Source organism: Schistocerca piceifrons, chromosome 4 (assembly GCF_021461385.2).
Source record: "Schistocerca piceifrons isolate TAMUIC-IGC-003096 chromosome 4, iqSchPice1.1, whole genome shotgun sequence".
In the NCBI taxonomy this organism is placed as follows: Eukaryota; Metazoa; Arthropoda; class Insecta; order Orthoptera; family Acrididae; genus Schistocerca; species Schistocerca piceifrons.
In genome coordinates this window covers 512425097-512450266 of record NC_060141.1, presented here as the reverse complement: position 1 = coordinate 512450266, position 25170 = coordinate 512425097, and the positions used below count along the sequence as shown (strand labels likewise).

The window sequence follows — 25170 nt, the reverse complement described above, 5'->3', positions numbered from 1 at the left end:
AAATATTGGTTAAGATCTGTAGAAAAAGTTCAGGTGGTTGTAGATGGGGACTTAGTTGATGTCCTAAACCGCTCTGAATGACGTCATCTAGAGAGGTAACATGTACTTGGGTGGCCTGTGCATTATATAAAAGTACCTGCAAGGTCATCATCATCGTGAGCACGGTAGTTAAGTTATTGAGTTCCTGATGGACAAAGGTGAGATCATGCTGAATTGAATGTCGCATTTTTTCATATTGGTGGACTAACTCACTAGCAGTTTCATGTTCTTAGCGGGTGGTTGCCAATATGTTATCCTCTATGTGGGTGAGGCGAACTTCCTGATGTATTATGGCTTCGTGGTTGTCCTTTGCCTGATGTATGACATCATTCCAGTGTTCAGCATTTGATTGATTGGACGTACAAAAAATTGTTTTTAAATTTGTACCGCCAGCATTAAACCATGCTCGCTTAGTGCAACGCAAGGGTACGGTGTTGGCTATGCTATGCTAACAGCCGTGTACCGCAAGTATCTAGAGGAACGGAAGGTTCCAAATGATTGGAAAAGAGCACAGGTAGTCCCAGTCTTCAAGAAGGGTCGTCGAGCAGAAGCGCAAAACTATAGACCTATATCTCTGACGTCGATCTGTTGTAGAATTTTAGAACATGTTTTTTGCTCGCGTATCATGCCGTTTCTGGAAACCCAGAATCTACTCTGTAGGAATCAACATTGATTCCAGAAACAGCGATCGTGTGAGACCGAACTCGCTTTATTTGTTCATGAGACCCAGAAAATATTAGATACAGGCTCCCAGGTAGATGCTATTTTCCTTGACTTCCGGAAGGCGTTCGATACAATTCCACACTGTCGCCTGATAAACAAAGTAAGAGCCTACGGAATATCAGACCAGCTGTGTGGCTGGATTGAAGAGTTTTTAGCAAACAGAACACAGCATGTTGTTCTCAATGGAGAGACATCTACAGATGTTAAGGCAACCTGTGGCATGCCACAGGGGAGTGTTATGGGACCATTGCTTTTCACAATATATATAAATGACCTAGTAGATAGTGTCGGAAGTTCCATGCAGCTTTTCGCGGATGATGCTGTAGTAGACAGAGAAGTTGCAGCATTAGAAAATTGCAGCAAAATGCAGGAAGATCTGCAGTGGATAGGCACTTGGTGCAGGGAGTGGCAACTGACCCTTAACATAGACAAATGTAATGTATTGCGAATACATAGAAAGAAGGATCCTTTGTTGTATGATTATATGATAGCGGAACAAACACTAGTAGCAGTAACTTCTGTAAAATATTTGGGAGTATGCGTGCGGAATGATTTGAAGTGGAATGATCATATAAAATTCATTGTTGGTAAGGCGGGTACCAGGTTGAGATTCATTGGAAGAGTCCTTAGAAAATGTACCGTATTTACTCGAATCTAAGCCGCATTTGAATCTAAGCCGCACCTGAAAAATGAGACTCGACATCAAGGAAAAAAAATTTTCCCGAATCTAAGCCGCACCTGAAATTGGAGACTCGAGATACAAGGGGAGAGAAAAGTTTTAGGCTGCACCTCCAAATCGAAACAAAGTCAGTCTATTGTAATATGAGACACAATTTAGGTAGAATAAATGACGATACAGCTACAGTAGTTTGGTTCGAGTCGTAAGCTTAGCAATTAAGCTTTACCAGGTAGCCATAGCTATGCGTTAGGCGTGCTTCGTCTGGTTTGAATCAGTTGCTTATTTTTCTTTGATCTGATAAGTGCCGTTCTCTTTGTTATAGGTGTTTACGTCACTCTAGGCTGAAAATGCATTATTGTACTGTGTCATGCACTGTTTGTCGCCTTCTGATAATAAGTGTTTACGACCTGTCGCCGCTCGCGGCATGGCTTGCTTTTGTGTGCGCTACTGCCGCTTACAATAGAAAAAAGAGAGGAATTGTCTCATTAGCGAAACAATGGCAAGAGACTGCTATTTGTCGTTACTTACAGTGCTGCTTTCTTTGCTAATGATCAACAAGAACCAAATAATAGACTGCGTATGATAGATGTTCTGAACGAGAGTTTAGCTAAAATTTTTCTCCGCTCGCGGCATGGCTTGCTTTTGTGCGCGCTACTGCCGCTTACAATAGAAAAAAGAGAGGAATTGTCTCATTAGCGAAACAATGGCAAGAGACTGCTATTTGTTGTTACTTACAGTGCTGCTTTCTTTGCTAATGATCAACAAGAACCAAATAATAGACTGCGTATGATAGATGTTCTGAACGAGAGTTTAGCTAAAATTTTTCTCCGTTTGAAAATCTTTGCAGACGCCTCTTTTGTACATTACACTCTGCACAGAAATTAGTCATCTTAGATTTAAAAATCTAGTCAATTGCCGTACTTCATTTCTGATTGTATCACTATTAGGCATAAGAATAATACGAATATAAACATGACATGATATGTATATTCTTCCGCATTTGCTGCTGTCTCACACTAGTTTTGTAGGTTATTAGGCAGACAGGATTTAAATGAGATAGCAGCAAACACGAAAGAATACATGGTGAAATGTTTATATATCGTATTATTCTTATGTTGAAGAGAATACTGCATGTGATTTGCAATTCATAAAAGTTCCTATTAGCAACCATCTCTTCTCACAGGTAGGAAAAAATTAAGAACGTAGAGTTGGCCATATTGACAAACATCCCGAATAGTTGTGCCAGTCGGATTTTCGTAGTACATTGAAATGCTGCTACATTCGAAGATGAACAACACAGAATTTGTATTTACTTCATTGGATAATGTATGAAAATGCAGTGGTCGAAACTCGGGGCGGAGAAAAAAAACCTGTCTTACACCTTTTTTTTTAATTTATTTACTGACGCAGAGGTTTTGGCGCCAGTATTTATCTTTGTGCCTGCAAAGAATGCCTGTGTAGTGCTACATATATTCAACGGCAGAAGTTACTTGTGGAGGCACCTACCAACATTTTTCAGAACTTCCGCTTACTTTGCACTCGATTCTAAGCCGCAGGCGGTTTTTTGGATTACAAAAACCGGAAAAAAAGTGCAGCTTAGATTCGAGTAAATACGGTAGTCCATCAACAAAGGAGGTGGCTTACAAAACACATGTTCAACCTATACTTGAGTATTGCTCATCTTTGTGGGATCTGTACCAGGTCGGGTTGACGGAGGAGATAGAGAAGATCCAAAGAACAGCGGCGCGTTTCGTCACAGGGTTATTTGGTAAGCGTGATAGCGTTACAGAGATGTTTAGCAAACTCAAGTGGCAGACTCTGCAAGAAAGGTGCTCTGCATCGTGGTGTAGCTTGCTGTCCAGGTTTCGAGAGGGTGCGTTTCTGGATGAGGTATCGAATATATTGCTTCCCCCTACTTATACCTCCTGAGGAGATCATGAATGTAAAATTAGAGAGATTCAAGTGCGCACGGAGACTTTCCTGGAACAGGAAACGGAGGTAATGACAATGACATGTAAAGTGCCCTCCGCCACACACCGTTGGGTGGCTTGCGGAGTATAAATGTAGATGTAGATGTAGATGCCTGACTGTGCGAAATTACTTGTCTTAAATTGTGCTACTTCCCCCTTGCTCTGGGGAAATAGCATTGGCGTGCTACGAAAAAAGGGGGGCGCGAACTACTGCAACATTGTACAATAAAAACTTTTATTCATTAGGATGGAAATCTCATGGTAACTACATTTCCAACAAGATAACGCATTACTGTGCTTGGGTTATGACATCGTGTAATGGGTACTCATCATCAACAATTTAGTGCTTCTTTCAGCGGGTGCTTCAATCTTATTATGTCATGGGTGTATTTGTTTGAATAAACAAACGGGTGTGTCTCACTCTCTAAACACATGGCGGAGCGCTGTATCCAAATGGTAGCAGTGGCGATGTCCATGCTCACTCATAACATCTTCACTTCATCACTAAATTACTTCGTAAAAAGTAAGGTGAACAACAACGAAACTTGTGTTTGTCTGGGTGAACTCTTTAATGTGCAAAATGCACATGGGTGTGAACTACAATTCTTCACTTACTTGGATGAAACTTCTTTAGTTTTATCCTATGACAAAATCTATTTCGCTTACCGCTCTACAGTGAGAGGGTAGCACACTTCTTCTCAACTTCAGGAGCGCATTTGACTCTTCTCTTTTGAGTATCTTAGGTAAACTTGGGTGCTTCCTTTCTTCTAAACATACCAGTCCGGCTCTGGGCATGAACATGGCACATAATAGGATTCTGGAATTGCTAACTCACAAAATCTTGTATCACAACTGATACTATTTTCACTACCAATATATTTAATTCTAAATAAAAGTATCATATGGAGAATTTATGGATCAGTATCAGGATATTGTATGAAGTAATGAATGCATTAAGCCTCTACCTTTTCATTCCAAAGACTTTCTCCCTGAAATGTCACCATATTTCAATAAGTAATTTTCCTGTTTGAACACCCAGAGTGATAATTAATAATATGCAGTAGTAACTGAGAAATTTGCTCCTAAAGAAGAAACATAACTTGTCACTTTGACACCAAAAGAAATGTTAGATAACTCAATGATTATTCTTGTACTGCGGCTCATGGCCTGCACACAACAGTGACATTCTAAATACCCCCTACCATCCCTCACGGACGCCCATTCTTTTTCAGGTTAATTCAGAAGGTAAGTACAGCGGCTCGGGGGTACTGCGAAGTTGTAGACACGTGCGCTTTGCCTGTCAGAATCAGGTGAACCCGTCAACAAGGAGTCGCACGTGCAGCGGCCATAATGTGAAGGGCGGAGTCACTTCAAACACCTGGCACTGCTGTTACCTCCCCGTCCCATCCCAACCCACGCGGTCCCACTAGCCCACACCTGATTACCCCCCCCCCCCCCTCCTCCCCCCTCCCTTTCCCCTCTCTCCGCACGCCGTTCGTGTGCCTGACTGCCGCTGTTAAAGAGACCTTACACATATTAAAACATACTATCTTCGCTATCAACCAATGTATAGCAATTTAACATAGAAAGTACCATCTTCTTATGTAATACCTATTTCAAATGTGATTTCTTCCATCCTTCAATCTCATACCCAGGTAACTTCAACAGCTTGAAAACCCGCCAGTAAATTTACTTGCACACCTAAACCCTTAACACGCCCACTGACCAGACTATAACTCTGAAGGGAGTTAGGAAGCAAGCAACCTCAGAACTCGAAGCGGAAAAGCATCGCAATAATGAAACACGCCATTATGCGTTATGGGGAGTCTTCCCGTGCAACGCCATTTAGCTTGGTGGCGCTCTGCATTTCTGAGCCTCCTCTGAAGTATAGTACCACCATACCACCTTCCATCTAGTCTGACGCATCTTAAGAACCGACTACCTGCTCCCTTTCCAAATCCTTAAATGGTTTCACTAGTACGTGCCCACCACAGCCTATTCACTTTTGCCACCACAAAAGTAAAAAAGTTCTTTACAAATGAGCTATAGTAATTTTACCCAATAAACCCGTATAAATCGATTTGCTCGAGAAAGGAGTTAGAGTACTATTCACAACAGTCACTAATCCCACTCTAATATTATTAATTTACATGAATTGCATTTTATACACGGTTAATTCAAACGTCCCAAGGAGTCATGAAAATTTTTCACTTAGAAAATGCTGGAGATGTTGCTGTGGTGTGCTACATGTGCCGCACAGCTGCTCCGCTATCTCAGTGATATCCTGAAAGCTACCTCTGTCGCAGCATGTCTGCTTGTGCCTCTTGCCAGTTTTATAACACTATCTGCTTCACCATGTACTGAGTTTGATAAATTGTTTCACCACTCAGTTTTGGTGGCATCCTAAAAATTCTTACTATACACACATCTCCACCAATAAGTGAACCCCCAAACAGACATATTTAAAAATTAATACCGCAAATTAAATATTACATACCTATTCACTATACCCCGCACCTCAAACATAAGACTTATGAAAATCAACTATCGAATTGTCCCCTTTATAGTCCCGACAGCTTTACAGGTATTAGGAGAGAGCACATGACCAAAGAGAACCAGGCTTCGAGCCTTGGCCACAGCCTAGAAGAAAAAAAAATTACAGGTAAATCTGTCCCGTCACAACAACATGATACACCACCAGAACACTAAAACAATTACACCCCACCAGTAAACAGTGCCTAATCTCTTCTTCTGCACCCAGATATATACCAGAAGGCTCAGTATTACATGCATTTTGTATGATTAGAGGTGTTGAGCAATGTCCAACCCACTGTGCATTGCCAGTTGCTAGCTGATTTATAACTGATGCCCAATAACTTGTATTTTTTTCTCCCCTTATGATCCTGTGTTTGTTTAAGCATTTCACAGTCATTTTGCTGCGCTGCAAAGACCTTGCTATACCCTATATGTTATACCAAGCATGTATTTTTATAATTTATGCCATTTCCTGGTTGCTTTGCGGTTGTTCCCTTGCACTTTCTTCCAAATGGCGTTAAGGCGGCAGGCTAGCCCCTTAACGGCTGTGTGATTGATTCCCGGAGGTAATTTATTGATCTCAAAGGGAGATTGCATAGGGCGGCCAAACACTCTCTCATAAGGGGTATGTTCAGTGGCTTTGTGGAAACGGCTATTGTACGCTCTTGCCACATATGGAATGTATCTTTGCCAGTCTCTGTGGGCTGAGCTGATGTAATAGGAAAGCATTTGTTTCACAGTGCGATGGACAAGCTCAATGTGCCCATTTTCCTGGGGGTGAAAAGGGGTGGTTCTCAATTTTCTAATTCTCAGCAATTTGCAAACTTTGACAAATAAGGTGGAGATAAAATTGTGTCCTTGATCTGTTACAATGGCTTCAGGGCTTCCGAAAGGGAAGACAAGATGATCCACAAAAGGTCGTGCTACTGTTTCAGCTGACATGTCAGCAATGGGTACCAAAATAAGGTATCGGGAAAAGTGATCAATAATGGACAGAATACATTTACTTCCTTATGTACTTACAGCAAGTGGCCCGACTCTGTCCAAAGCCACAAACGGAAAGGTTTTTGATGCCTAAGGAAGAAACTGTAAGCGAATTTTGATTCGTGGGGGCACATGGTATGCAGGCACATGGGGCACATGGTAGGCAGTTTTTTTGCCATCTTTTGTCATACCAATACCTCGTCGCAATGTGGGCATTTGTGGCTCTTAGTCCACTATGGCAAGCTTGAATGCTGTTGTGACACTGGGCAATAATTCTGGATTGTAGGTCTTTAGGTATTACTATACGTTTACCTAGGTGCTCTTGCGGTACATCCGGCCATCCAGATTTAGGTTTTCCGTGATTTCCCTAAGTCGCTCCAGGCAAATGCTGGGATGGTTCCTTTGAAAGGGCACGGCCGACTACCTTCCCCGTCCTTCCCTAATTCGATGAGACCGATGACCTCGCTGTTTGGTCTCTTCCCCCAAACAACCCCCCAACTCTCGCGGTATAGAATTCCATCTTCTGTAACAAAATCCAGATGGGAGCAATACTGGCAACATTTTGTCTCTTTCTCTTGTGAGTCTTTCAATTCGTCAATTAACATATCGTCTGTTTGAGCTACTCTCACTTTTCTACTAAGGACATCAGCATTCTGCTGCAATTTTCCAGCTTTGTGTTGCACTTGGTAAATATACTCACTCAACAGCAGGGCCAAGCAGGTGAGATGGCTGCTAGGGACTTCTAAACTTAATAGCCACTGAAGTGCTGCATGATCTGTTACTACTGTAAACTTTCTCCCATAAAGATAGCATTTAAAATAATCGACTCCAAACATTAATGCCAGAGATTCTTTCTCCGTAGTACTGCAATTAATTTCCACCTGTTTCAGCTGACGGGATGCATAACCAATTGGTCTTTCCTCACCATCGATAATTTGACTCAAAGTAGCCCCCGCTGCAAAATTGGATGTGTCACAGGGGAGAATAAATGGTTTTTCGAAATCGTGATAGATCAATAAGGGGGTACTAGTCAGAACATCTGTGATATGCTGCACAGCAGCTTCACACTCGGGAGTCCATTAATAGGTTACATCTTTTTTCAACAGGTGGGTAAGGGGTTTGGCTACTGCAGCATAGTCCTTTACAAAACGTCTATAATAATTGCTGAGTTCCATAAAGCTTTGCTATTCTTTTACATTTTTAGGGAAAGGGCATGTTCTAACTGCTTCAATTAGGCAAGGATCTGGCTTTATTCCATCAGCACTAATAATATGCCCTAGATACTGTACTTGACTCTCAGCAAAGGAACATTTTTCTGTTTTCAAGCTTAAATTGGCACGTCTTAGTCTAGACAAAACATTTCTTAACCTGGTAACATGTTCATCTATGGTTCTGGAAAAGACAATGTCATCATCTAGATAAACTAGGCACATTGTAGGTTTCAGTCCTCTTAAAAGTAAGTCAGCGAAGCACTGGAAGGTGGCTGGTGCATTGTGCAGCCCAAATGGCATTCTCAAAAACCGGAGGGAACTACAAACGCTGTTTGGCCTGTCCAGTGGTGCAATAGGTATTTGGTGGTACCCACTGCTCATATCAAGGGTAATGAAGTATTTGCAATTTCCTAGCCTGTCCAGTGTTTCTACATCTACATCCATACTCCGCAAGCCACCTAACGGTGTATGGCGGAGGGTACCTTGAGTACCTCTATCGGTTCTCCCTTCTATTCCAGTCTCGTATTGTTCGTGGAAAGAAAGATTGTCGGTATGCCTCTGTGTAGGCCCTAATCTCTCTGATTTTATCCTCATAGTCTCTTCGCGAGATATACGTAGGAGGGAGCAATATACTGCTTGACTCCTCGGTGAAGGTATGTTCTTGAAACTTCAACAAAAGCCCATATTGAGTTACTGAGCGTCTCTCCTGCAGAGTCTTCCACTGGAGTTTATCTATCATCTCCGTAACGCTTTCGCGATTACTAAATGATCCTGTAACGAAGCGCGCTGCTCTCCGTTGGATCTTCTCTATCTCTTCTATCAACCCTATCTGGTACAGATCCCACACTGCTGAACAGTATTCAAGCAGTGGGCGAACAAGTGTACTGTAACCTACTTCCTTTGTTTTCAGATTGCATTTCTTTAGGACTCTTCCAATGAATCTCAGTCTGGCATCTGCTTTACCGACGATCAACTTTATATGATCATTCCATTTTAAATCACTCCTAATGCGTACTCCCAGATAATTTATGGAATTAACTGCTTCCAGTTGCTGAGCAGCTATATTGTAGCTAAATGATAAGGGATCTTTCTTTCTATGTATTCGCAGCACATTACACCTGGCCACACTGAGATTCAATTGCCATTCCCTGCACCATGCATCAATTCGCTGCAGATCCTCCTGCATTTCAGTACAATTTTCCATTGTTACAACTTCTCGATATACCACAGCATCATCCGCAAAAAGCCTCAGTCAACTTCCGATGTCATCCACAAGGTCATTTATGTATATTTTGAATAGCACTGGTCCTACGACACTCCCCTGCGGCACACCTGAAATCACTCTTACTTCGGAAGACTTCTCTCCATTGAGAATGACATGCTGCGTTCTGTTATCTAGGAACTCTTCAATCGAATCACACAATTGGTCTGATAGTCCATATGCTCTTACTTTGTTTATTAAACGACTGTGGGGAACTGTATCAAACGCCTTGCGGAAGTCAAGAAACACCACATCTACCTGGGAACCCATGTCTATGGCCCTCTGAGTCTCATGGATGAAAGCGTGAGCCAGGTTTCACACGATTGTCTTTTTCGAAACCCATGCTGGTTCCTACAGAGTAGATTTCTAGTCTCCAGAAAAGTCATTATACTCGAACATAATAGGTGTTCTAAAATTCTACAATTGATTGACGTTAGAGATATAGGTCTATAGTTCTGCACATCTGTTCGACGTCCCTTCTTGAAAACGGGTATGACTTGTGCCCTTTTCCAATCCTTTGGAACGCTACGCTCTTCTAGAGACCTATGGTACACCGCTGCAAGAAGGGGGGGCAAGTTCCTTCGCATACTCTGTGTAAAATTGAACTGGTATCCCATCAGGTCCAGTGGCCTTTCCTCTTTTGAGCGATTTTAATTGTTTCTCTATCCCTCTGCCGTCTACTTCGATATCTACCATTTTGTCATCTGTGCGACAATCTAGAGAGGGAACTAAAGTGCAGTCTTCCTCTGTGAAACAGCTTTGGAAAAAGACATTTAGTATTTCGGCCTTTAGTCTGTCATCCTCTGTTTCAGTACCGTTTTGGTCACAGAGTGTCTGGACATTTTGTTTTGATTCACCTACCGCTTTGACATAAGACCAAAATTTCTTAGGATTTTCTGCCAAGTCAGTACATAGAACATTACTTTCAAATTCATTGAACGCCTCTCGCATAGCCCTCCTCACAGTACCTTTCGCTTCGCGTAATTTTTGTTTGTCTGCAAGGCTTTGGCTATGTTTATGTTTGCTGTGAAGTTCCCTTTGCTTCCGCAGCAGTTTTATAACTCGGTTGTTGTACCACAGTGGCTCTTTTCCATCTCTTACGATCTTGCTTGGCACATACTCATCTAACGAATATTGTACGATGGTTTTGAACTTTGTCCACTGATCCTCAACACTATCTGTTTCATCGATAATTGGGAGAGGGTAAGTATCAGGAGTGGTTACCTACACCCTGGCTTCATTTTTGGATTACATCCATGTCAAAAGTGTAGTGGCTGGCTCCAATTTTCAATTTAACTTGGCAGTACCCAGCGGGCATGATTATTTTTTTGCTCAGACCATTAATGTGGTAACGAGGTGGTTTTAACACTCGTCTATCCCCATGTCCTATGAACAGTATGCTGGTTCGCTCTCCAGTGTCGATAAGCACACTTACATTTCTTCCTAGAACTTTGCTGTTGAGGAGGATATTCGCCACCTCATTTACGACCCCGTGGCAGACTTGGTACGTGAATTTTACAGGGGGCGAGGTCGGGCACCATGACTTGCCCCCCGAAAATTTCCTGCCTGATTTTGGGGTCTTGGAATTGTTGGTGACTTGTTCCTTCTGCTGATTGCGCTAGCTGCCCCGTTTCCCAGGTTCTGCGGGCAGTTTCTACTCATATGCCCTATGGTTCTACACTGAGAACAGTAAGGCGTGTGGCACTGTGCAACAACGTGGCCCACCTTCAGCAACATGGCCTGCCTTTCGGCAGCATTAGCATTCCTCCTCATATTTAAAAATTGGACATGGTTGTTCCTTCATATGCACTGAACTGGCAATAAAATGCCCTACTTCCTCTTGCATCATCGTGAGTCGTGTGACATCATGCAACGAGGTGAGTGATGCTATTTTTACCTCTCCTCAAACATACGGGTTGAGTCCACGTATAAATACGTCAATCGAGCAGGCTTACACCTGCTCAATTAACATCTCGTTACGGGCAGAATCCAAACCCAGCGCGTAAGTGCAGCAAGCCACAGCGCGGATTCGGCCAGCAAATGTCTCTACATCCTCTCCTTGCTTCTGGCGGAAGGTGGACAACTTGTCCCTGTAATAGCTGGTGTCACGCCTGTCTGAATACCTCTCTTTCAACCCAGCCTCGAACGTGGCGAAAGAGGTGGTGTCTCTAAGAGTGTGAACTGATCTGATATATGTACGGGTGTCACCTGACAATTTAAGGTGGAGGACATTTAATAAGAAATAGTTTGGGGCCAAGCATAAGTGCAGCCTACATCTCAGATAGTTTGTAGAAAGGAATTTATTTGTTCATTAGGTTTCCAAGAAAATGTTGGAATGAAATTGACTTGAGGGAAACTGTTAGCCAAAGTTACAATGGATGGCTGGGGTACCGTGCTACTTAAGGTGCTTGCAGCCGTCATTTGCAGCAAAGCAGGGTGCGTTTCTGACACACTTACATTGGCAGACTGGGTTTGAGCCAATTTTTGGCATTCTTCCATCAATTCTACCTTTCTCAACATTCACTTATCGACTTTTACTTGAAGGGCAGCTACTGGGTCTGGTTTTTCCATAGGTGGGGAGTTCCCTTCGCCAGAGGTGGTACTAAGGGTTTGAGGCATGGCTACAATATTAGAAAGCTAGTGCTCGCTGAAAACTTCAGAATTAGAGCACAGAAAAAGGGCCTACACTTGACAAGATGACGGCGTAGCTGGTAGCAAGGAGGTGGTGGCAAAGAAAAATTGATTGATGAACTTACAGAAGCTGTTGTTGCGGTGGTGGTGGGTCATTGATGGCTGCATCCCGTTAGACAACGGCGGCACGAAACAACAGCGAAGATGATGTCGGCAGTGTCAATGGCTGTGCGACATGCTTCAGCTAGTCAGCCGGAACATGCCCATTTTCTGGATGGTGGCATGGGGCTGGAACATCCTCATTTTCTGGATGGCGGCATGCAGCCAGAACATTCCACCATGCTGCATCAGAGCGGTGTGGAAGATGGCTACCTGCAGTGTGGTATACCACCGGACTGCCTGGGAACGGCAGCGGCGGCGGCTGGCTGTGTGGTGCGGCGAGGTGCCTAGCCATGCAAGCAGCCTGTCATTCACTGCGGCAGCTGTTAGGAGAGAACGCCGAAATGGCGGAAGGCTGTGTGCCGAACCACGAATGCATGCTCTTGTTATTGCACATTGCATCTGGCGTGTCAAGTGCGAAGTACTACATGCAGCTTCATTGGGTACAGCATGTTGAATTTCAACTAGGTCGATAAGATGGGCCTAAAGGTGAGCGATTCCACTTCTGACAGGATTGGCAAGGAAGGGAAAGCAGTAGGGACCTGTTGAGGTGATGAAGTTAAACATTTTATGATAGACATGATGGTTTATTTCAGTAAAAAGTGGTTGAGGGCAAGCCTAGAGCAGGAGAGGAGGGCGTCTAAGTGGGTCGCAAGCTGCCAGCAGAAGAGAACGGATGGCGTGTCCACTCCTGGCGGGTGACCGCGGCTCCACCCCCACGTGACCACCTCCAAACCTCCCTATTGAACAGCCAAATTGTGGATGCGCGACTCGGTCACGTTACCTCGTCAGCAACACGAGTTTAGCTGCTGATGGTTCAACATGTGAACTACGAAGTGGTTATGTCAGTATAATGCAACGTGACTTACAAGCTGAAACTAGCCGCCAGGCAGAAGGCACCGGCGATCATCAATTGAAATGTAAAAAATTAAATTTTTATAATATTACATCCATTCAGTAACGGCTCCCACTGTACAGTACATTAGTAATATCTGAAATGTTATTATGGCGAAATATAATAAAAATGTGATGAAATGTAACTACTATATGAAAATATGTGCAAGAAATGTAAACACATGTTACAAACTACACTTACGAAATTCGTATGCAGTAACCTGACTGTAATTCTTTTTCAGCTAAATGTAAAAGTGGAGTATTCATGTTACTATCAAAAGTAAACCTTTATTTAAAAAGTTGAGATTTCTAAATGAAACATTATTGTAGAAAGCTATTTCACATAATTTTGTGGTGATATCAGTAACATTTTGGCATGTTTATTACTCTGGAAAGATTACAGCACAATTTAAGTCCAAATTTTGTAACCTGTTTTAAAAAACTGATCATATTGTAATTGTAAACTTTGAAATGCTGTTTAAGATAATAAATGTATTCACAGTTTGATTGTTAAAAGCTGTGTAAGCAACAGTAGCAGTGGCTGATCAGAATTAGTTTTGAGACAGTTTTGTTTAAGTTCAGTGTCAACTGTTAGGTGTAAATAAGCAAGTCATTAAGTACATTTCCATTTTGACCATATCATTTTGATTTTATTAACTTGATGAGTCAATCCTGACATTGCGAACAGTCCAAGCTTGCTTTCAGGCAGAGATAAACTACAGTGAAGAGATACGCATCTCAATGTCAAACATCAAGAAACATTGAGTATTGAATTAGTGGTCACAAACAGTGGTTACCTTTCACCTTCCACCTGCAGCTGCCAGCAAGTGACAGTGGTCAGTTCTGTACAAATATTCAAAACATGTCACACCTCTGTATAAGAGTATGTGGAAATGGAATTTTACTTCAGTTGGTAGCAGGTGAGAGTGTGCTTTGAACCTCTGAAAAAGCAACAACCCCCTTGAGGATGTCATCTGCAGAAGGGGATGAAGTATTGCGTTTCAACAAGAAATTCATCCGGTCACATTGTAATAGACCAGAATATTTCAATAAGTGTGATACAACACCACAGATGTACATTACTTCTAGCCAGCTTTTTTTACTTTGGTTTTCAAGAGGAGCTACAAGTGTCTGTTGCTTTTGAACTACTCATATTACTGTTCCGTATTATAATCCTACGTTTTATTTGGTGACAGAGGAGTTCTTGCATGTTTTCTGTCTCATGGTGTAGTGTACGTCAGGTTTTGTGTGTCTCCTGGCCGTTTCAGAGGTATGGGACAAGAACTTTATTTCTTGATTTTCTTTTTGTGTTTCCTTAAATGGTGACATAGTTATATCCACTTGAGTTGTTATTTTGTGATAAACCCACACAAAAGGCTAACACAAATGCTTGCTTTAGAAACCAGATGTTCTGTAGCTGACTGTACATAAAGGAAAGGGTTTTTGTAGTGATGTTTCCATTAATGAAGTACAATTTGGCCTTATCTGCTTTCACTGATGCTACTTGTACCTGTAGATTTACAGTTTTTTGGTTTGCAGTATAACTGACTGTTTTTCCATGAGTCTCTTACTTTAATTTAAAAGTGGCATATCTGTTGATTTCGAGAACATGTAATACACTTTTTTTACTTGCACATTGATTCAGTGGGCTTTTTGATTGGTGTACAAATACATAATTTCTTTTTTATTACAGGAATTATAAATCCAAGACAGCTCTGTGGCAGCTACGCAACAATCTGATGTTTGTAGTAGATAACCTGCAATATTATCTCCAAGTGGATGTACTTGAAAGTCAGTATACAATCCTTCAGACAGCTATAAGCTCAACTAAGGATTTTGAACAGATTCAGAAAGCACATACAATTTTTCAGGCAAATATTTTGAGTCAGACATTTCTTTTGATGAGCCCAGTAAGTAATAATGATTATTAATTTTAATATTAAATCACTTGCGATAGACAATAAAACTCATAATGATTACAGCATTTTTAGGAATTGCACCTTCCCTCTCCTTTTTATATTTGATTTTGCAAAGCTATATCAAAATAATATCAATGATGGTAATATTTATTTTTTATTGTTGTTTTGTTGCTTCATCATTTTTCCATTGTTTCTTGACTGCCTCTGTTATATTCAAAACACTAGGTTAAAATGTTACACCACAGCCACATTCATGCAGACTTATTTATTTCTTTACTGGTTTCAGAAAACAGTTCAGTTATTAAGCAGTCAAGTGTAAAATAGGGATATAGGTCAATATTGACTGTCCAGTAATAATAAACTCATCCTATTTTAGCAAATACACTTCATCAGTTAGATAATAGACCTGTAGTACCAAATAAATTGTGCTATATGTTGGCCAGTTTCATAAACCAATGCTTGTCCAGTAGCAATTAAAATACTTGGAGAAGTACGTACTTGCCCAATGATCTATCATATTAAAAAATCATATTAATCAATGAATGTTCTTAAAATGAAAAAGCTTTCATAGAAGGTAACAAATGTGAAAGTATTAAGGTTAGGTTATTATTAGTAAAGTGCGGTAATACAATGGAATGTTATACTGTAGTGGTAGCTGTATTCACCATTTGTAGAAGAACCATTTGTTTCAGTATTATATAAGTGTGACTTGACCCACTTAACCTTATAACCTGTTGCTGTAAGTCTTAGGAAAGACCTGTGTGTATTGTCATTAGCATGTAATCTTTGAGCATATTAGGATGATGTGGTGCATGCAGTTTACTGTATCCCCATTGTGGCCAGTGGTAGAGCCTAAACAGCTTGTGTACACGTGAACACATGTGTGCACACACTCTGTACCTGTTCATTCAATAGATTAGGCCTGTTCAGTTATCAAGTTACTGTGTGATGCATTGAAAGCAACTGATGATTATTAGGTTATAAGTTGAAACCAGTAATGATACCATTTGTGTAACCTAAGGCTGAAATAGGTAACAATAAAAAACAAATTACAAGACTTTCCTTAAGGCAGTATCCCTTATCTATGTAAGAATTTCAGTTAATAAAAGCATACAGAATGTTTTGCAATTTTTTTTTTTTCCATAGTAAGAGAAAAGGTGAAGGATCTTTCAAAATTTTGTGGCCATTTTACCTCCTTAAAGGATTACAATGTCTAGCACATATGCTTGAAGTCTGTCAAGCACCTGAAGAAGGGCACTCTTCTTTTTCTAGAAAGAGTAAGAATTTTATTATCCCAGTACATGTTTGCACCTTTTAATCTTTTTTTAGATTAAAGTGAAGTAATTTCATTGTATTTCGCTTAAAACATACATGCTGGATTTTTCTTGACAACCTGGAGACCTGCCTTTGTGAAATCAATGTAACTGATTTGACTTTTTCATATCCAGCAATGTGTCTTCTGACTACTCCTAAAGTTGAATCACAGGCTGCTTTGCAAAACTGAAAAGTTATAGAAATACTAATATAGTATTATCAATTTGTATCCATTTTTGAGACATGTACCACATTGAATAAAGTACCATACTTGTTGTAAAAACAAACTTTTCATAGTGGATATAATAGAGGGAAACATTCCACGTGGGAAAAATATATCTAAAAACAAAGATGATGTGACTTACGAAACAAAAGCGCTGGCAGGTCGATAGACACACAAACAAACACAAAACATACTCACAAAATTCAAGCTTTAGCAATCAACGGTTGCTTCATCAGGAAAGAGGGAAGGAGAGGGAAAGACGAAAGGATGTGAGAAATGTCTGCTTGTGTCTGTGTATGTGCGAATGGATATGTGTGTGTGTGCGCGAGTGTATACCTGTCCTTTTTTTCCCCCTAAGGTAAGTCTTTCCGCTCCTGGGATTGGAATGACTTAAAACCCACATCCTTTCGTCTTTCCCTCTCCTTCCCTCTTTCCTGATGAAGCAACCATTGATTGTGAAAACTTTTCATAGTGGCATTTTTAACATCGCCCCCACCTTACTGCAGTGAGTAGCTTCTCAGCAGGAGAAGTAGCAAGTCAAAAATTAGTGTGTGTCCAGAGTGACTGATACTAGTTTATCCAAAAAGTGGAAAATGTCTCAATTCATTCTGTGCAATTTATGGAATTTATGTTCAAGTTGGGAGAGCTCAAAGAAACCTTAGCTGAACTATGTTTGATATTCATAGCAGTGTATGGGTGCACCCAATACTTCCTTTCCTTTTTCAGTTTTTTTAAGCTTCAAATAATAATAATAAGACACAATAACATCCTCTTCGAAAGAGCTCATGATTGAAACTGAAAAACTAAAACAGAAATGTGATCGTGCTGTCTTATTGCTTGTCATACGGTGAGTTACATCGCATTATCATATCACATTTCCTATCATCCCAATGGGAACATGATTTCATGCTGGTAAGCATCATGTCGTATGACTTTTATTGCAATGTGTCATATTGCATGTGATATAGCCTCGTTGTAAACTGCACATTTGCATAATTTCAAAGAAACGGAAGTGGTAAAGATTCCATGGTGATGGACAAATTCTTCTGTGTCTACATATGTACTCTCCAAACCATCATGAGAGGCATGGCGGAGGGTACATTGTACCAGTTATTAGGGTTTTGCCCTGTTCTATTCACATATAGAGTGTGGGAGGAATGATTGTTCAAATGACTCTGTGCACACAGTAATTATTCTAATCTTATCCTCATGATCCCTTAGAATAATCTGGTTCTTGAAACTTTGTTAATAGACTTTCTCAGGATAGTTTACGTCTATCTTCAAGAGTCTTTCAGTTCAGCTCCTTCAGTATCTCTGTGACACTCCCGCATGGATTAAACAAACCTGTGACCATTCGTGTTGTCCTTCTCCGTTTACATTCAATACCCTCTGTCAGTCCTATCTGGAATGGGTCCCATACACTTGAGGAATATTCTAGAACTGGTCGCACGAGTGACTTGTAAGCAGTATCCTTTGTAGATTGATTGCGTTTCCCCAGTACCAATAAACAAAAGTCTGCCACCTGCTTTTCCCACAACTGAATACGTGTGGTCATTTCATTTCATATCCCTACGAAGTGTTACACCCACCTATCTGTATGCGTTGGCCAATTCAAGCAGTGACTCATTGATATTATAACAATATTATGAAAAGGAAAGTTGCCACTTGCCATATAGCGGAAATGCTGAGTCGCAGATAGGCATAACAAAAAGACTGTCACAAATAAAGCTTGTGGCCATGCCTCAGGCATGCAGTGTGGTTTCAGTTTGTGCGCGTGCCTACATCTAATGTTGACGAAGATCTTAATGGCTGAAAGCTTTATTTGTATCAGTCTTTTTTTGTGTGCCTTATCTGCAACTCAGCATCTCCACTATATGGTGAGTGGCAACTTTCCTTTTCATAATATCGTTACATTCCATCCTGGATTTTACATTGTTTGATCATTGATATTGTAGCCATAGGATACCATGTTTTTGTTTTGTTTTGTGAAGTACAAAACTTTACACTTGTGAACATTTAGAGCAAGTTGCCAATCCCTGCATCATGCTGAAATCTTATCAAGATCTGAATGAATATTTTTGCAGCTTGTCTCAGATAGTACTTCATTATAAATAAATACATCATCTACAAAAAGCCTGATTTTACTATTAATGTTGTCTGCAAGGTAATTAATATACCACTTGAGCAGCAGGGATCCCAACACACTTTCCTGGAGCACACCCAAAGTTACTTCTACATCTGACAGTGACTCTCCATCCAAGATAACATGCTGTGTCCTGTCTACCAAAAAGTCCTCAGCCCAGCCACAAATTTCACTTTATACCCCATATGATCATACTTTTGACAGTAAGTGTAGGTATGGTACCGAGTCAAATCAAGAAACAGTGCCTCTACCTGGTTGCCTTGATCCAAAACTTTCAGTATGTTATGTGAGAAAAGTGTGAGTTGGGTTTCGCATGATTGATGTTTTCAAAATCCATGCTGGTTGCCATTGAGGAGGTCATTATGTTCACGATACCTAATTATGTTTGAGCTCATAATATGTTCTAAGATTCTACAACAAATCAGTGTTTTTTGGATCACCTCTGCTATGCTTATTGTAGATGCATGTGACCTGTGCCTTTTTCCAAGAACGAGCATGCTTGTTTGTTCAAGGGATCTATGATAGATTATAGTTAGAAGAGGGACTAACAGCCACAGATTCAGTATGGAATCTGACAGCTGTTTCTCAACGCCACTGACACTAATACTTCATTTATCTTTTCAGAGGTATGAGGATTAAATTGGGGCAGTTCTCCTGCATTTTCCTTTGTAAAGGAAGATTTGAAAATGGAGTTAAGCATTTCAGCTTTACTTTGCTACCCTCAATTTCAATTATTGTCTCATTCACTAGAGACTTTACCCTAACTTTGCTGCCAGTAAAAGCCTTTACATACAACCAGAATGTCTTTGGATTTTATGATATATCATCTGACATTATTCTGCTACAGTAGTGATTGAAGGCATCATGCATCACTCTCTTGACAGCCAAACGGGTTTCAGTCAGCATCTTTCTATCTATAGCTCTACACTTTGTTTTACATCTATTATACAGTAATCTGTTCCTTTAGAACTTTCTGTACAGTGACTGTATACCATGGAGGTTCCCTCCCATTATGATCGGTTCCACTGGGTCAGCTAATCTTTTAAACTTGAGCCAGAGTTCCTCTACATGCTCCTGACCTGTGCTAAAAGTTTCAGGTTCATCATTGAGATATGACACTACTAATTTTTTATCTTGTTTACTGAACAAATGTATCTTTCTGCTTGTTTTAGTTGTTCTTTCTACTTTGGTAAACATTGTTGCAACAACTGCATCATTGTCAGTGATACCAGTTTCGATGTGGACATGCTCAAAGATGACGGGTCAATTTGTTGCTATCAGATCCAATATATTTCCATCATGAGTTGACTTCTTAAGTATCTGTTCTAGGTAGTTATCAGAGAAGGCATTTAGTAATTTCTCACAGGATGTCTTATCATGCCCATCACCAACAAAGCTGTAATTTTCCCATTTCATTGTTGGATAATTAAAGTCTCTGCCGATGATTACAGTATGGTTGGGAAACTTATGTACAAGTGAACTGAGGTTTTCTCTCAAGTTTTTAGTTACACCACGAGGTGAATCTGGTGGGCAATAGAAGGATCCGGTTATCATTTTATGCCCATCCCTGATACTGAGTTTTGCCCAAACAGCCTCGCATACAACTTCAATTTGTATCTCAGTGGATTTGAGTTCCTTATCTGCTGTGACAAATACAGCACCTCCATTTCCCATGTGTGTGTACTTTAGTTATACACTTAAATTTTCCCCAAAATCTCGCTATCACTTTAAAGTTTCAACCAGCTTTTTGTGCCTAGTAATAAGTGAGCTGCACTGCTTTCCAGGAGCACTTCAAACTCTGGCAGTTTGTTGTGAATGCTTCAGCAGTTTACCATTAGAATTTTCATACTCTCACCTGTGGGAGTAATTTCTTTCAATCTTACACCGATACTTCTGGGTTTCCTACAGCTATCATTATCTGTATTGGATGGAGAGTCGCCTAATGTAAAAAAACTGTATGTTTATCCCAATTTCCAGCTGCTTATGAATGTCAACGAGCTCGTCCCATGCTTGAGAACAGCATTCACAGTGGGCCTGCGCTTTGGCTGGTGCTATGTATTACAAGGCAGTGAACAAATAACTTTAAATTAAATATGCTGGTTGTCTTGTAATGTGCTGAGTTAAAAAGTTGCTAATTCCCTATAAGAATTGAAGCAGATACACGGATACCTTAGCAGCAGCCTCTGATGTGTACTGCACACCTGATATATTTAGGGGTGAACGTACAGTTCTCAACCCCATGGCACCAATTCCAGGGAGTCGCAGCTTAGCTTGTCACAGAACCTTCAAAGTATCTGGTTCAGTCCTCCCACTCACCTCAGAACAAAAGGGTCACAATCAATTCTGGGGACAATGCTGCAAATTGTGAGCTTTGTTGAAGTTCCACGTGCAAGGCTGGTCTTCCCAACATTCTCTGCCAGTCGGTGGAATGGTCTAAGAATTACCTCGGAATCCAGACAACAAGCATCATTTGTTCCAATGTGCACCACAATCTGCAGTTGGTTGCACCTGTTCCCTCAGTAGCTGCCAGAATACCCTCTTCAACTTGTTGAATGAGGCCCCCAGACATACACACTGAGTGCACCTGGTGTTCTTTCCTGTCCCTTGTTGCAATTTTCCTAAGTGGTACCATCATTCGCCATATGTTTGAACTGCCGATGAATAATAGACCCCTTTTGTGTTTGCCTCCTCCTGACACTGGACAAAATAGGTTTCCCCAAAAAAGTGAAGTGAGTAATAGTGGCTCAATTTCAGTGAAAGACAGCAGCTCAGATTTGTTGGCAAGGGGCATAGGTACAGCATCCTTTGTCCTCGTTGTACAGGATGCCTAGATCTACCTGTGACACACCACTTGCAGTATAGTGGACAGGTAATGATAGATCCTGCAGAGGAGACAGTATCCATAGGAGAGTATAGTACTTGAGGTACCTTTGGTGCAGGTATCACAGAAATACGACTCTCAGGAGCTTTTCCAAGACATCGATTCACAGCAGCTGACAATTGTTTCACAGTAGTCAGGGCAATTTCCAGCTGCTTATAAATGTCAACCAGCTCATCCCATGCTTGAGAACAGCATTTACAGTGGGCCTGCGTTTTGGCTGGTGCTATGTGTTACAAGGCAGTGAACAAATAACTTTAAATTAAATATGCTGGTTGTCTTGTAATGTGCTGAGCTAAAAAGTTGCTAATTCCCTATAAGAATTGAAGCAGAGACACAGAATGAGATTTCTATTAAGACAACACAAAAAGCTATGGTAAAAATTACTAGTTTCCTAAAACGTTTTGATTTTAATTATAATTGTTAGAAAACTCAAAGAGTTGATTTATGATAATGCAGTTAATATATAGAGCTGTTCCTCTCTAAGGAAAAGCTAGATGTAACACAATATGATAGAAAATCTGTCACAGTAACTAAATCACAAATGCCGATTTGTTACAAATTGTTCGTAGATTATGCAAAGGGCATTGGTAGCTTCCAAAAATTCTCAAAAATGCTCATTTATTTGTGTTGATATACAATGAAATTCAGGGCTAATGTATACTTTGGCTGAACTGTGAATGACAAATGCTGATTTGCTACAAATTAAAATACTTATGAAAATATAGCTTTGTAAGCATCTGAACATTCTGAAGCTAACCTATTTCTCAAGTAATTGTGGAATGAAATTAAAGAAAGATTGTTTTGAATGAGGATAGGTCTACTGTCCTCAAAAATTTTAAGAACACAATTGAGTTCAAGCGTACAATTGACGATAACAGTACTATTTTATTGCAGCACTCGCAGATGTTCAAAATTTCACAATATATTGGAACAGAAATGGGTGTTGATGCAATTAGTGAAAGATTACACAGAAGTAGTGATGCATACAGTAAAATATGCAAATCTAGAACTTTAAATTGACACACAATCTTGTACAAGTAGTCTCACACAAGGGAAAATTCCTGAGATAACACAGACATTGTCAGTTGTGTGCTACTACCAGTGACAGAAATTTTATCTGGTTTTATGAGCCCAAAAGATGTCCAACCTCCACATCACCAGCTGAGAGACTTTTCGACAGCATTTTGGTTACATATCTCCAGTCCTTTATACTGTTTATATTATGCTATGACAGTTCCTTCAGAGTAAATTGTTCCTTTTATTTTAATTCTAAGTTACCAAATATCAGCGCAACCTCTGGTGTTTATAAAACGAGATCATTTTGGCTATCATATACTGACAATATTAAAACTGAAATTTTTTATACTACTGTGTCATCCTGTTTCAGGTGGATGATAATACTCAAAGTGTTAGCTACCGGACCAGGGGCTTTGAAGACAATCCTGTTCACAAGACTATTTCTACACTTCTTGATCTTAGTAAGTCATTTTGTGCTGAGCAGCAGAACAACCCCTTTGATGAAACCAATATCTCAAAGATGCAACAGGAATTTCATCACTCGATGTCAGTCTTGTTGCAGCTGTTCTCCACATTGAGGTCTCATCCTTGTGGTGCTCATTTAGCCCAATTACGACTACGGCTCGACTTTAATTTTTGGTTTAGCCAGTATGCCAAACCATCCACATTAAATGGAAGCTTTTAGTACATAAAACTGAAAGGACTTTCTTTGTTGATACTCCTGTAATTCAAGGTTAATTGTGTAGCCTGAGTCAGTATGTTATGGTAAACAATCTTGTCTGTAGTGGAGCCCACACTGTATGGAATTTATTTTCTAAGACATAAACTTAATTATTGTAAATGTAAAAGGTAGATGATTGTTGATGTTTACTATTTGGAATACAAAAATCTTTCCTACCTAAGCTATAGATTAAATTTTGTTGTTGTGTTATTTTTTGATTTATGTAAATACTAACAAGAACCTTGATAACTTGTGTGTGTGTGTGTGTGTGTGTGTGTGTGTGTGTGTGTGTGTAGCATGAGAAAATAGCAGGACATCATTCGAATATTTCTGGTTTCCAACTTCATATCTCACAACACCTGCTAGCCATATTTTAACAATATAGGCATCAAAAGGGTCTTTTGAAATTAATTTTCATCATGAAATAATTATTCTTTTATGAACTAAATCACATTTGATAAGTGTGGGAAATGCTGCAGCTTCATTGTGAACGGAAATAAATGTGAAAAAACATCAGTGTAATTTTCCAGTAGGTTGTTGTACTTGAAACTGATTTAAAAAGCTCTGGTGATATGCTGGTTGTTATCTCATTTCACAGTAATGCCAACATAGCAGTTTATTTTCAGATTTTAAGGTAATTTGATAGTTGCATTGGAAGTTCCCACAGTTGCTAGCTGTAGTTTACTGCGAAGTCATTTAACTGAATTGTAGTGAAGCCTTCCCAGACAGTAAAGTATTAAGGCCCTAGTACAAGTCTGACAGTTTCACTCTTAGATGTCTCTAATTGCTTCATCACTTTGAGGACTATGGGCAAAAGATAGAGAAATACAAAAACTTCAGAAAATATCCAATAGCACAGTGCGTAGAGCATTATCTGAGGTGTGGAAGGAAAGCCTAAAGAAAACTGATGTCTTCTTACTGTCAGATAGTAGCTGTGGGATGGAAATGTAGGTACTCATCAGGTAAAGACTCCTCTAAGAGTTGCAAGTAACTAATATTTTTAAGCCGATTACAGGACTCAGCAATGCTATCTGCAAGTTGAGCTATTGTGGGAAATATATTGCTAAAGTAAACAGTAATTTTATTTATGGATTCTTATGTTACTTCTTGGTACTACAGTTCCATATTTAAGTATGTTATTTTTGTTCTACTAATTTTGTTTATTTCAAACTAGTTTTCAACTTATTGTACCATCTTCAGGGAACGACAGACTAGTGTCTGGAAGGCACACTAGTTATTAGACAACCAAATGTTATAAGCAAGATATAGTCCATTTGCATAGAGTTTTGTGCATCAGACTTGTTTCTTAACATTGAAATTACATTTTGCACAATGTAAAATGTTAAGCATAATAAATAATTAAACTACACGATATTACAGGTTAAATGGTTATAATGCTAAATTTTGTGAAGTCTTGACATTGGCTGAGAAACTATTAAACTGAACACTGTACTATCTCTTATTTAGGAAAGCTATCCAACAAATTAACCAGCTCATATCCTTTTCAATAGCAAGGACAAAACAGATTTTTTAAGTAACAGCAGTTGTAACAGAATCACTTGCAATGACTGCAACAAACTGTATCTCCATCTTTGCTGAACACATGCTGAACAGGGGACACAGATACCAAGTCCACGCACAAGTAGTACATATAGCCAAAAAAGGAAGAAAACTAAGCCTGTTAAAAGCACTTGAGTTAAACAGACATTCAGCTCAAAATTCTCAGCTGGTTCTAAAAGATCAATTACAGCTGAGCACATCTCCACCTTTAAGCTGTACAAGATGCAACTGCTCAGCCACATATCCACAAACTGCCACAATGACACATACTAGAACACAAAATTAAAACACAATAGAATCACCTTT

At 40.0% G+C, this 25170-nt stretch overlaps 1 protein-coding gene across 1 annotated transcript in view; it reads left to right on the top strand.

Moving 5' to 3' along the window:
- The window catches only part of LOC124794797 (gamma-tubulin complex component 4), a 164905-nt gene extending 140227 nt beyond the window's left edge, over positions 1-24678 (top strand). Inside the window, exons 11-12 of the mRNA XM_047258454.1 lie at positions 14780-14996; positions 22954-24678. Of these exons, the coding sequence (XP_047114410.1) occupies positions 14780-14996; positions 22954-23268 (532 nt within the window). The 3' untranslated portion in view covers positions 23269-24678. The remainder of the gene's footprint in view (positions 1-14779; positions 14997-22953) is intronic.
- The last annotated feature ends 492 nt before the right edge of the window (positions 24679-25170 follow it).